The 13,501-nt window shown below is 42.3% G+C and overlaps 1 protein-coding gene and 1 long non-coding RNA gene across 7 annotated transcripts in view; one reads left to right on the top strand and one right to left on the bottom strand.

Moving 5' to 3' along the window:
• The window catches only part of kalrna (kalirin RhoGEF kinase a), a 797,086-nt gene that overhangs the window by 376,291 nt on the left and 407,294 nt on the right, over positions 1-13,501 (bottom strand). For all 6 annotated transcript variants that reach the window (XM_051930993.1, XM_051930994.1, XM_051930990.1 and 3 more), the window contains exon 10: positions 8,155-8,277. In XM_051930993.1, the coding sequence (XP_051786953.1) occupies positions 8,155-8,277 (123 nt within the window). The remainder of the gene's footprint in view (positions 1-8,154; positions 8,278-13,501) is intronic.
• Positions 1-13,501, top strand: part of LOC127528984 (uncharacterized) — a 65,159-nt gene that overhangs the window by 22,994 nt on the left and 28,664 nt on the right. The window lies entirely within an intron of this gene.

The following is a 13,501-nucleotide window of genomic DNA, read 5'->3' as shown; positions in this document are numbered from 1 at the left end:
TCCAGTGCAATTTGCCTAGCTCAACTCTGCCAGGCTGGCATGAATCATAGTTTTAAAATATACACTGAGCACTATTTTCAACTACAATATAAAGGAGTTGGAACAAAAAAGAAAAGGGTTAAGAAAATAAGCAAGGTTGTGGTATCTATGCAAAAGACAAACTTGCTTATTTAATTTCTTGTACAGTCCACTTCCCCCATTTAATAAACCTATTTGTGCAACACATTTTTTACAAATGCCATGCTAAAATTTATAAGTCTGACCTTCACCAACACACAACACATAGCACATAATCTGGAAACTGATAAACAATATATCTCTTGTATATTGCTCTTCACATAACTCTGGTAATTGTTTGATTTGCCTGTGATCAGTCTCTTCCATTTTCTTTCTCTTATTCATGTCCTTGAGGGCATTAGGCCTGCCTTGGGAAGAGCCATCCTCACATACCCATCCAAATGAAATTATTGTTTGCCTGTGGAATTATCCTTTTAACAGTTTGTCTGACCTGGACAATTGAGATTTTGACTTGAACCCTTGAACTTTTCATATTTTACATCCTCCTTTACTATATGCTGTGGCCTGCAGGGGTCGCTCCAGCTCCCCAAACCCAACACAAACAAACACAAGGCACAAGTCCCAGCACAACACAGGCTTTATTTACTTGGGAAACTCTTCCCCAGCATTTCCCTCTAATGCAGCACAGTACACAAACACAATGAAACACAATGAAACAGTATACAGCAGTGACTTTTCTTCTTCTCTCTGTCTTCCTCTCTCTCTCTTGCCATTTTCACTCCTCCTCTGTCAAACATTATCCTCTCCCTCCCGACCTTGGCTTCCGGAATGAAGGCAGCAGACTACTTTTACGCTGAACCCAGGAGTACTTCCGGTGGCTCGTTAGCGTGGTCCAAAGCACTTCCGAGTGTGGCAGAAGCCTGACAAAGTTGGGCTCCGCAGTCCCTTCAACGTCCCCTTGCGGCACCAATGGAACCCAATAGAGCTGTGCTGAACTCCAACTCCCATGGAACCTTGTGGGAATTCAAAGCACCTCAGCAATCCATCTAGCACTTTGGGGGAGGTAATGCTCCTTACAAGTTCTCGCCCCCAGCTGGTCCTTCCCCGGCCAGGTAAGGGTTCTGGCCATTCGCCACTGTATCTCTTATATATATTTATCTTCTGGTTATCAATATAAATAGCCTTCTGAGTGTCTGTTCATGGCGTTCTCATTAGATAGCCAAGAATCGGCCAGCTCTGTGTGTGTGTGTGTGTGTGTGATGGTGTTCTTATTTGATAGCCAAGCTGGCCAAATCTTGGCTATCAAATGAGAACGCCATCAACAGACACTTGGACATAAATCCAGCATATGCAAACTTAAGAAGAACATGTTCATAATAAATAAACTGTACACCCAATACCCCCCCTCCTGATCACACTGACTTAGCCACCTCCCCCCCCCCCCCACTATGTAATGTTTTGCTATATATTGCCTTTGATTCTTGTAAGTCTAAGCATTATCCTCTGATGAAGACAACTGGCAGGGGTTGAAAGCTCAGGAATAAAAACTACTTTATGATACGTGATTCATTTTTCTCCCTTTGTGGAGCTACAGCTGCAAATATATATATATATATATATATATATATATATATATATATATATATATATATATATATATATATATATATATATATATATACACAAGGGACATTGCAAACATTTCTGCACTTTTAGATTTTCATTTGAAATGGTGAAGGTGAGAGGAGTACCGTATATACTCGCAGATAAGTTCTCCCACAGATAAGTCAGGACTTGATTTTACGGTATCATTTCTGGTATTTTATAATGTTGGTTGTATATGTCAAATGCGGAAACCTCACACTATTGGTACAAGGGATTATGATATGATAACGCTCACCTGAGAGAGTAACCACGGAGCACACGGCCTTTTTTTTCTATGTGGGTGCGGCAATGCGCTGTATCAGCGGGTGCTCCTAACCTCTCTCTCTATTGTGCCTACATGACCACACAGTAATACCCGAACTATTCTGAAGCGACATTTGTACTGATTTGTGTTTTTTCTATCTCACACATTCAATCACCTTTGTCATAAGAGCATCCCTTATCTACGATGGAGCGTTCTATCAGAAGAAAATATGAAGCTGGTTTTAAATTAAACGTCATTGAAGTAGCGAAAGAAATTGGTAACTGCGCTGCTGCAATAAAATTCAATGTGTCTGAGAAACTGATGCGAGATTGGAGGAGGCAAAAAGATGTAGAAAAAAAAAAATTAAGTGTCGCATTTTTGAACGGGCTTACAAGTCGGGGTCTGATTTTATGATCGATTTTTTAGGTTTCAAGACCTGACTTATACGTGAGTATATATGGTAGTAATTGGGCATTGAAATGTTGGTATGGTGACTATGTGGAAAAGTGATGTAATTTGTTTTTGAAATTCTTAATAAATAGAATTTAAAAAAAGTGCAGCAATTTCCCTCGTGTGTATATACAGGAGGATGTGGATAATAATAAATAATAATTCATTACATTTATATAGCACTTTTCTCAGTACTCAAAGCACTATCCACACAGGGAGGAACCGGGTAGCGTGCCCACAATCTTCCAGTCTCCTTACTGCAAAGCAGCAGCACTACCACTGCGCCACCTGTGAGGATGGGCATCCTGGCCAGGTTGGTTAATGGTACCTTTTCCCACTGGGAGGCTGTTATGGCAGGAGGTTAGAGGGAAACCATGTGTTCCCCCAGTAAGAGGGTGGCAGCATCCCTGTGGTATGGCTCCTGATTGGACACCCACAGGGCTGTATGTGGGTTGTAGTTCTGGTGTTAAGCCCTACTGGTGTTCTTGGGAGCCACTGGAGGAGCTGCTGGGGATAGGCTGTCCTGTCAGTGGGAAATTCTGGCTGACCCATAAATGATTACTGGTTACAGTGCTGATGTGCCAGAAGCAGTTCCGGGTCTAGTTTAAAAAGAAATGTTTCACCTTCCTTAGAGTCGGGAGTTTAGTCAGGCAAAGCTCACCTGGGAGGAACAGAGAAAAATTAAAGGAAAAGAATTGAACTGAATAGTGCATTTTTATATTCTAGAAGGAGCAGAATTATGTACGAGGTATTGGTAACAAAAATTCTTTATTTAAACCTGGGAGACTTGTCTGTGGTCGTGTATGGGGTTTGGGGCTCAGATACACCCCATACAGGCCACTGTATATATACAGACCAGGTGTACGGTGATGGAGCGAGAGGCTCTGGCGATTAAATGGGCAGTAACCCAGCTGAGATAGTACCTTTTAGGCCATGAGTTTTCCCTGGTTACAGATGATGCCGCTTTATGGTGGATGGCCGTACACATGGAGTTGAACCTACAAATCACAAGGTGGTTTTTAGACCTCCAGCCCTATACTTTTACTGTAGTTTATCGCCGGGGCTCTCTCCAAACCAAACATGATGCTCTATCGCAGGTTCATAACCTCTCGTTTCGGGCCACCTGACCAGAAAAGTCTGGGCTGTGTCACACACATGCACATAGAAGGCACTCAAGGAGCTTTATTGAACATACTGGACTGGATAAGAGGTTGGCAAAACACACTAACAACTTTTCTCATCTCCCTACAGAACCGCAAAAACCTGCCTAATCTGTCCTTCAGTTCCTCCACAGACAGCACTTCTGGTCACAGTCCAGATCCTAACATCACTTCCTCCTGCAGCTACAAAGACCTGCCTCTTCCTTCCTTCTAGCTGTAAAAACTTTCAAGCTTTCAAAGTCGTCAGCAGTCCCGTCCTGGACTCAGTCCTTTGTGAATACTCTGTTTTATTAATTCAGTTTTTTGATTCTTACTCAAGCCTTTTTTCAAGTATACAGAGAGAGTAAGCAGAGAGCTGAGGAGACTTTGTGCCAGCAGAGCAGCGGGTCCAGATGGAGTATCGCCACGACTGCTGAAGGCCTGTGCGTTGGAGTTGGGGAGTCCTCTACAGTGCATCTTCAACCTTAGAATGGAACAGGGGAGAGTCCCGAGGTTTTGGAAAACATCTTGTATCACCCCCGTCCCAAAGGTATCATGTCCTGGTGAGCTGAACGACTTCTGGCCTGCCGCTCTGACGTCACATGTGATGAAGACCATGGAGCAGCTGCTGCTTCACCACCTGAGGTCACAGGTCCGCCACGCCCTCGACCCTCTGCAGTTCGCATACCAGGAGAAGGTGGGAGTGGAGGATGCCATCATCTACATGCTACACCGATCCATCTCCCACTTGGACAGAGACAGTGGTGCTGTAAGAATTATGTTTCTGGACTTCTCTAGCGCCTTCAATACCATCCAACCTCTGCTCCTTAGGGACAAGCTGACAGAGATGGGAGTACATTCATACCTGGTGGCATGGATCGTGGACTATCTTACAGACAGACCTCAGTATGTGCGTCTCGGGAACTGCAGGTCTGACATTGTCATCAGCAACACAGGAGCGCCGCATGGGACTGTACTTTCTCCGGTCCTGTTCAGCCTATATACATCAGACTTCCAACACAACTCAGAGTCTTGCCACGTGCAAAAGTTCGCTGACGACACTGCTATCATGGGCTGCATCAGGAGTGGGCAGGAGGAGAAGTACAGAAACCTCATCAAGGACTTTGTTAAATGGTGCGACTCAAACCACCTACAACTGAACACCAGCAAAACCAAGGAGCTGGTGGTGGATTTTAGGAGGCCCAGGCCCCTCACAGACCCCATGATCATCAGAGGTGACTGTGTGCAGAGGGTGCAAACCTATAAATACCTGGGAGTGCAGTTGGATGATAAATTGGACTGGACTGCCAATACTGATGCTCTGTGCAAGAGAGGACAGAGCCGACTAAACTTCCTTAGAAGACTGACGTCCTTCAACATCTGCAATAAGATGCTGCAGATGTTCTATCAGATGGTTGTGGCGAGCGCCCTCTTCTACGCGGTGGTGTGCTGGGGAGGCAGCATAAAGCAGAGGGATGCCTCACGCCTGGACAAACTGGTGAGGAAGGCAGGCTGTATTGTAGGCACGGAGCTGGACAGTTTGACATCCGTGGCAGAGCGATGGGCACTGAGCAGGCTCCTGTCAATCATGGAGAATCCACTGTATCCACTAAACAGTATCATCTCCAGACAGAGGAGCAGCTTCAGTGACAGACTGCTGTCACTGTCCTGCTCCACTGACAGACTGAGGAGATCGTTCCTCCCCCACACAATGCAACTCTTCAGTTCCACTCCACCCGGGGGGGTAAACGTTAACATTATTCAAAGATATTGTCTGTTATACCTGCCTCGCACTCTCCATCTTGCACTTTTTAACTTCCACTGTGTTTGTATCAGTCTTTAATTAATATTGTTTTTATCAGTATGCTGCTGCTGGAGTATGTGAAGTATCTATCTTTCTACAATGCATCCGGAAAGTATTCACAGCACATCACTTTTTCCACATTTTGTTATGTTACAGCCTTATTGCAAAATGGATTAAATTCATTTTTTTCCTCAGAATTCTACACACAACACCCCATAATGACAACGTGAAAAAAGTTTACTTGAGATTTTTGCAAATTTATTAAAAATAAAAAAATTGAGAAAGCACATGTACATAAGTATTCACAGTCTTTGCCATGAAGCTCAAAATTGAGCTCAGGTGCATCCTGTTTCCCCTGATCATCCTTGAGATGTTTCTGCAGCTTAACTGGAGTCCACCTGTGGTAAATTCATTTGACTGGACATGATTTGGAAAGGCACACACCTGTCTATATAAGGTCCCACAGTTGACATTTCATGTCAGGGCACAAACCAAGCATGAAGTCAAAGGAATTATCTGTAGACATCCGAGACAGGATTGTCTCGAGGCACAAATCTGGGGAAGGTTACAAAAAATTTTCTGCTGCTTTGAAGGTCCCAATGAGCACAGTGGCCTCCATCATCTGTAAGTGGAAGAAGTTCGAAACCACCAGGACTCTTCCTAGAGCTGGCCGGCCATCTAAACTGAGCGATCAGGGGAGAATGGCCTTAGTCAGGGAGGTGACCAAGAACCTGATGGTCACTCTGTCAGAGCTCCAGAGGTACTCTGTGGAGAGAGGAGAACCTTCCAGAAGAACAACCATCTCTGCAGCAATCCACCAATCAGGCCTGTATGGTAAAGTGGCCAGACGGAAGCCACTCCTTATTAAAAGGCACATGGCAGCCTGCCTGGAGTTTGCCAAAAGGCACCTGAAGGACTCTCAGACCATGAGAAAGAAAATTCTTCATCTTTCAGCAGGACAACGACCCTAAGCACTCAGCCAAGATATCAAAGGAGTGGCTTCAGGACAACTCTGTGAATGTTCTTGAGTGGCCCAGCCAGAGCCCAGACTTGAATCCGATTGAACATTCCTGGAGAGATCATAAAATGGCTGTGCACCGACGCTTCCCATGCAACCTGATGGAGCTTGAGAGGTGCTGCAAAGAGGAATGGGCGAAACTGGGCAAGGATAGGTGTACCAAGCTTGTGGCATCATATTCAAAAAGACTTGAGGCTGTAATTGCTGCCAAAGGTGCATCAACAAAGTATTGCGCAAAGGCTGTGAATATTTATGTACATGTGATTTCTCAGTTTTTTTATTTTTAATAAATTTGCAAAAATCTCAAGTAAACTTTTTTCACGTTGTCATTATGGGGTGTTGTGTGTAGAATTCTGAGGAAAAAAATGAATTTAATCCATTTTGGAATAAGGCTGTAACATAACAAAATGTGGAAAAAGTGATGTGCTGTGAATACTTTCCGGATGCACTCTATCTATCTATCTATCTATCTATCTATCTATCTATCTATCTATCTATCTATCTATCTATCTATCTATCTATCTATCTATCTATCTATCAATAAGAATAAATTGAAACAGAAATTGAAACTCCTGAACCAGATGAGGTTCCTTTCATTAATTTTACATTTTTAGCATTATAATCTAGGACAATAAAGACAAGGAATGCCTTTGCCATTGTGGCAATAAGACTGACTCCTTAGAAACTTCAAGTTCTCATTTGTTAGGAAGTCCTTACCAGCAGCTTCACTAACCGTTTGTTTGCTTTGTAAAGAACACCTACACTACAATGCAGCATGAGAAGAAATCTCACAAGCAAATTAGCCCTGGTAGATACATAACATGAATTCACTAAGACCGAAATCTTTTAATTCTATAAACTGTGAAGCCCTGAAGAAAAACATTGTCTGCCCATCACCTTCAATTTGAAATCAGTCTGTGACAGTATGATAGTGGCTGTTATCAGCAGTGGTTGATCTAATTAACCAATGAAATTTATGGAAAAAAAAACTTGAAAGATCACTACAATATGCAAACAAATAGCATCTCGCTGAAGAAGGTATGAATGGCTGCAAACATCTTCATTCTCAAGAGTCTACATAAAACAATGCATAGGCTGTCATGTGGGGATCTATTGTGACAGCTACTGAGACAAAAGCCTAATCAGACTTAACATGACATACAACCCTGTCCACCTAATATTGCACAATGGAAGCCAAACTTTAACCATAAATGGAGTCTCAATTAATAAAATAAACACAAGTGAGTGATAAAAACTAGGAAAATATAACATCTCAAAAGATAAAAAAAATAACTCTACTGCACCACTGGGTACACCTCTGCTAGCTGGTCAACATGTCTGTAGGGCAGGGTCCACTTCATTCCCAAAATATCTCCAAGAATTCCCATCCTCATTTCTTGATGTTCTCACTCTAATTCTTTCCTTCTTCACTTGCTCTTCCTCAAGCATGATGAGCCTTTAGCCCAAACTCTGTTTCAAACTCCATACTTGATACAAATTTGATTTTGAGGTTTGTCTTTAAATTTCAGTGGGTCACATCTGGCTGAGCACAGAGTTATTGTACCACTGTGCCTTCTGTTGCCCTTTAAATAAGGGGTCTTTCAAGCAAAATGCTTAAAAAGGGCAATATGGTGCAGGACTATATGCTACCACATACTAGGCTAGAAGTTCACCGCCATCCTACTGACCTTCATCACCTTTAAAGGGTCAAAAAATGTTTCCTTTCTGTTGACCCCAGACCTTTAGCTACGTCCTATCGGAAAGGAGGTGGTCCCAGCAGGTCAGTCCACTTTGATTACAGTACAGTGTTTCTTACCTGAGCAACTTCCTCAAAGTCATCATGTCGCTTTTGCAAAGCCCTTGCTCTGTGCAGAGATTTCCCAACACCAGTGTGCTTGCTGAGGAAAGCTTCGCCATGGTTTTCAATCCAGTCCATTACCTGTTGTAAATAAAACAGGAGCTTTGGTTACCGTGAAGTTACAACAGCTGCTAAATTCTTATTTGCTCACAAGATGGCACTGTGCTACCTAATTCCCCGAGTCAGGTCACAAAAGACAGACAATGTTACAGCAATTAACTTTTTAATTATAGCCCAAATGTATGAGGAATATTAGCTATGTAGATCATTTGCTTTTAATAAATTGAAATGAGCTTTCTAAAGGTCTGCCACAGGATCAAACAAGCATAATAAAAGAAAGGCTTCCACCTCTGCTGTCCCTGCTTTCATTTTCTTCACGGCTAATTTGGCACAGTGCCCTTTCTGCACAGAATATCCCTGCCCTGGGTTCTAGCTATCTCTGCACCTCGTAAGTCTGCAAACATCAACCATGTCTTAACCTTCTCATCACAGATTAAGCAGCTAGTGTGCAGTGTCTCGAATGTCAGTTATGTTTATCTGTCTATTGAAGAATCTGTCCATCCACTTCTAAAGCCACTAAATCAAATTCAGGGTAGTGGTTTTGGGTTTGGAGGCTATTAGGAGCACAGCACGAACTGACCCTGACTGGTGTGCCACCAGTTACCACTAAACTGAACTGATTACATTTAAAATTTACAAAACACACAGTGTTTACGTGTTTCTGTAACCTATGAATTAGGAGTGTTTCACATGTTCTCCTTTAACTGCAGTATTGAACAACATTCCAATTACTTTTGATTTTAGAATAGATAGTGCACTACGGTGGCGCAGTGGGTAGCGCTGCTGCCTCGCAGTTAGGAGACCTGGGTTCACTTCCCTCCCTGCATGGAGCTTTCATGTTCTCCCTGTGTCTGTGTGGGTTTCCTTCGGGTGCTCTGGTTTCCTCCCACAGTCCAGTTAGGTGCATTGGTGATCCTAAATTGTCCCTACTGTGTGCTTGGTGTGTGTGTCCTGTGGTGGGCTGGCGCCCTGCCTGGGGTTTGTTTCCTGCCTTACGCCCTGTGCTGGCTGGGATTGGCTCCAGCAGACCCCTGTGACCCTGTAGTTAGGATATAGCGGGTTGGATAATGGATGGATGGATAGTGCCCTCCATAGTGCTTGGGACAAAGGCACATTTTTCCTTGATTTATCCCTCTGCTCCATAGTTTAAAAGTACAGATCAGAAAATTCAGACCTGATTAAAGTGCACACTGCAGACTTTCATTTGAGGGGATTGCCATTCATTTCAGTCACACCAGGTAGAAATGACTGCACTTTTTCTAGATGATCCCCCCATTTCAGGGCACCATAATGTTTAGGACATCTCAATGGCAGGTCTGTTAAAGCAGTCATATTTAATACTTTGTCAAATATCTCATATCTGCGATTCACAGACATCACCAGGTGCTGAGGATGTTCCCTGGTGAAGCTCTGCCAAGCCTCTAATGCAGCCATTTTCAGCTCCTGCTTGTTTTCAGGGGCTTTTCCCCTTAGGCTTTCTCTTCAGCATATGGAAGACCTGCTCATTTGTATTTAAAGTGGACGACTGGCTTGGCTATTCAAGAATATTTCATTTTTCAGCTTGCATTATCTCATGTGTGTATTTGGGATCATTATCTTGTTGTAGAATGAAGAGCTGTCCAAGGGGTTTGGAGGCATTTACTGGAACCTGAGCAGATCAGATGTTTCTATACACCTCAGAATTCATTGTAAAACCATCCTCAGCAGTTCCATCATCAATGAAGATAAGTGTGCCAGGACCTGTGCCAGCCATACATGCCCAAGCCACAACACCCCTACTACCATGTGTAACAAATGTGGTGGTCTGCTTGTTGCCTCTCCACACTTTGCTCTTGCCATCACTCTGATAAAGGTTCATCTTTGTCTCATTTGTCCACAAACCTTATCCCAGAATTCTGCTGGCTCTTTTAAGTAGCTTTAGTTTTGCAAGTTGTGATCTGGCCATCTTGTTTGTGCTGCTAACTTGTGGTTTGCATCTTGCAGTGTGGCCTGGCCTCAGTATTTCTGTTCATGAAGTCTTCTGCTGATAGTCATCTCTGACATATCCACATCTGCCTCCTGAAGACTGTTTCTGGTCTGTCAGACAGGAGTTTGGGGCTTTTTCTTTACCATAGTGAGGATTCCTCTGTCATCAGCAGTGGAGGTCTTCCTTGGCCTACCAGTCCCTTTGTGATCACTGAGCTCACCACTGCGTTCTTTCTTCTTAATGATACTCCAGACGATAGATTTAGGTCATCCTAAGGTTTTACTGACGTCTCTAATGGTTTTAACCTTGTTTTTCATCCTCATGATGGTTTCTTTGACTCCCACTGGCACAACTCTTGTCCTCATGTTGAACAAAGACAACTACAGACTCCAAAGGGTAGAAGCAAGCCAAGGGATCTTATGAAGCGATGAAACACACCGGAGGAATCACAAACACCTGTGATGTTAATTGTGCCAAACACTAAGGTGCCCTGAAATGCCATCCCATCAAATGAATGTCTGCAATGTGCACTCCAATCACATCTGAATTGTTTTTATTTATAATTTTAAACTGTTGAACAGAGGGGTAAATGAAGGAAAAAATGAGTCTTTGTCCTAAACATTATGGAGGGCGCTGTGCATATTTAAAAGTAAATAAAACATATTTACTATTTAAACATAAACTCTATTTGCAATTTGTTCCACTGTGCATCTCAATTTTGTATTCCAGCAAGAAAAATGATTTCCGTTGTTCACAGAATATTTCTTCGAGGTCATACAGAATATCCCGCATTGAACATTCATTCTCCAGTAAATGTCTGCACCACTTAAGCCCTCAGAGCTTACAAGCCTAAAGCCTAAAGACGCATAGAAATTAAAAGCAGATGTTAACTCACAGCATCTTGACAAATGGCAAAAGTAAAAATTTGTCATGTCACTGCAATGGTGCTGTGTTTTTATATACAGTACGTATTTTGTTGTGTGTGGCAAAATTAACCAGAAACGAAATGTCCTCCCCTTCTCCTCAATACAGAGCCCACCTCACCCCTTGAGAGTTTTCACATTTTAATTTTGTGCAGCATTGAATCACAGCAGATTTAATTTCATTTTTTTTGACATTGAGTCACAGAAAAACGTACTTTAATGTAAAAATAAAAACTGATCTCTGCCAAATGGACTAAATTAATTACAAATGTAAAACAGAAATAAACTGATCTCAGAAGTACTCATCCCTTTCAAGTTGGTATTTAGTGGATGCACCTTTGCCAGCCATGACAGCTGTGAAGCTGTGTGCTCAGGTCTCTCTCTGTCATCTTCACACATCAGCATACTGCCATTTATCCTCATTCGACTGGGAGCTCAGGCTCTGTCAGGATGCATGGGGATCACAAGTGAAGAGCAGCACAAATTCTCAAACTGACTGAGATCGGGACTCTGACTCTATCACTCCAGGATATTCACATTTTTGTTTTGAAGCCATTCCAGTGTAGCTTTGGCTCAGTGCTTGAGGTTCTCTCAAGGCATTTATTTCTTGCAGACAGCATCAGGTTTTTCTACAGTATTTTTTCCTGTTTTGCTGCATTCTTTTCACCCTTTTCACTCACAAGCCTTCCAGGATCTGCTGATGACAAGAATCCTCACAGCATGATGCTGCTACCACCATGCATCATGGTTGGCTTGGTATGTTTTTAATAATGTGTAGTGTTCAAACATATTGTTTAGTCTGATGGACTTAAAGCTCAAGTTTGGTCTTAGAACCTTCTTCCAGCTGACTATGGAGTCTGGCAAACTCTAGCTGAGATGTCATTGTTTTTTATTACAGTACCTTTCTTTTTGCCACTTTCCCATAATGATGTGATTGGTGAAGCATCTGAGCAAGAGTTGCTGTCTGCACAGTCTCTCCAATCTCAGTCACTGTAGCTCGTGACTCCTTCAGAGTTCTCCTTTAGAGACACTCTTGGTGGTCACCTTCTCTGGTCTTCTTCTTGCACAATCGCTTACTTTTTGTGGACAGCCTGCTCGTGGCAGATATACAGCTGTGCCAGGCTCTTTCCATTTGTTAACACTAGAATTACCAGAGCCTATGAAAAAACTCGTAAATCCGTCCCACCTTAAATCACTTCTTAAATCTGTTCGCACCTCTCCGTCAGCGTCTTTTGTCTTCTAAATGTGCTGATAAAGACAAGTTGCAAGCAGCCGGCTATTCCATCCCCCCACTAACTTAGAACGTGCATGAGCATCTCCTAGCTCATGCCTTGATTGATTATCTGGGAATGAAATGGAGTTTTAGAGTGGAAATAATAGATCGTTATTTGGAACACACGCATTTCATGTGTGTTCCGTTTCTACAGTAATCTGTGTAAACACATTTTTAAAACAGAAACTTTTTCATATTCTAGTAGTAAATGACAAAATGTAGGCATAAACTATATAATGTATGAAGCCTGAAGTCCAAATATCAAAGAAACACTTTCACGAAAGGTACAAATATAACAGAACAAGTGCGCTTTTATTCAAAAATATAACCGGAAAAAAAAGCCGCCTTAGCATGAGACATTGACACGCATTTACGATGATTACCTCCGTGGCGTAATGGTATCAACTGCTGACTAGGAATCAAAAGGTCATGAGTTCAATTCTACACGACTCTGTTTTGAGAAGCGAGCTGCTCTTATTCTTACTATTTTAGAATAAAAACATACATTTGATTTCAGTCTGTAACAGCTGGTGTCAATGTATGATACTTGTAAAGGTTAGCTTTGTTTTGTTTTTTTTTATTCACTTTTCATTTTCATTTCATTCACACTGCTGTTTTCACATAAAGACGCGCTATAGCTCTGCAGTGTACTTGTGACTGCATTCTCGTACCAATGCTTGCGAACTGAAGTGTCTGCGTGAACTTTTTGTGGTATTACACATGTATTTTTTGAGCATGCCCGCTCAAACACAGGAACATATGTTGATGTACAAGTATAACAAAACAAGTGTACTTTTATTTAAGACTATAACCGAAGAAAGAAGAAAGTAAGTTACAGTAGGCGGTTGATACGACAGCTTGCGTGGTGCAATGCTAAGAACTGCTGATTTCCGTTCCGTGCAGAAAACATCGTCAAAGTAATGCAATATTATTTGAAAACGAACAGGGTCAGGTCGGGTGTGAAGTTATACTGGCGCTGTTTGAGTCAGATCAGAATCTGAATAAGCTGAATAAGCTCCTGTTCTGACTCTAAGTAAAAAGCATGAATTAATCAACAGAAATAACCGCAATCGACATTTTAAA

This window comes from Erpetoichthys calabaricus, chromosome 8 (assembly GCF_900747795.2).
Source record: "Erpetoichthys calabaricus chromosome 8, fErpCal1.3, whole genome shotgun sequence".
In the NCBI taxonomy this organism is placed as follows: Eukaryota; Metazoa; Chordata; class Cladistia; order Polypteriformes; family Polypteridae; genus Erpetoichthys; species Erpetoichthys calabaricus.
This window is presented reverse-complemented; position numbering and strand designations above follow the sequence as displayed.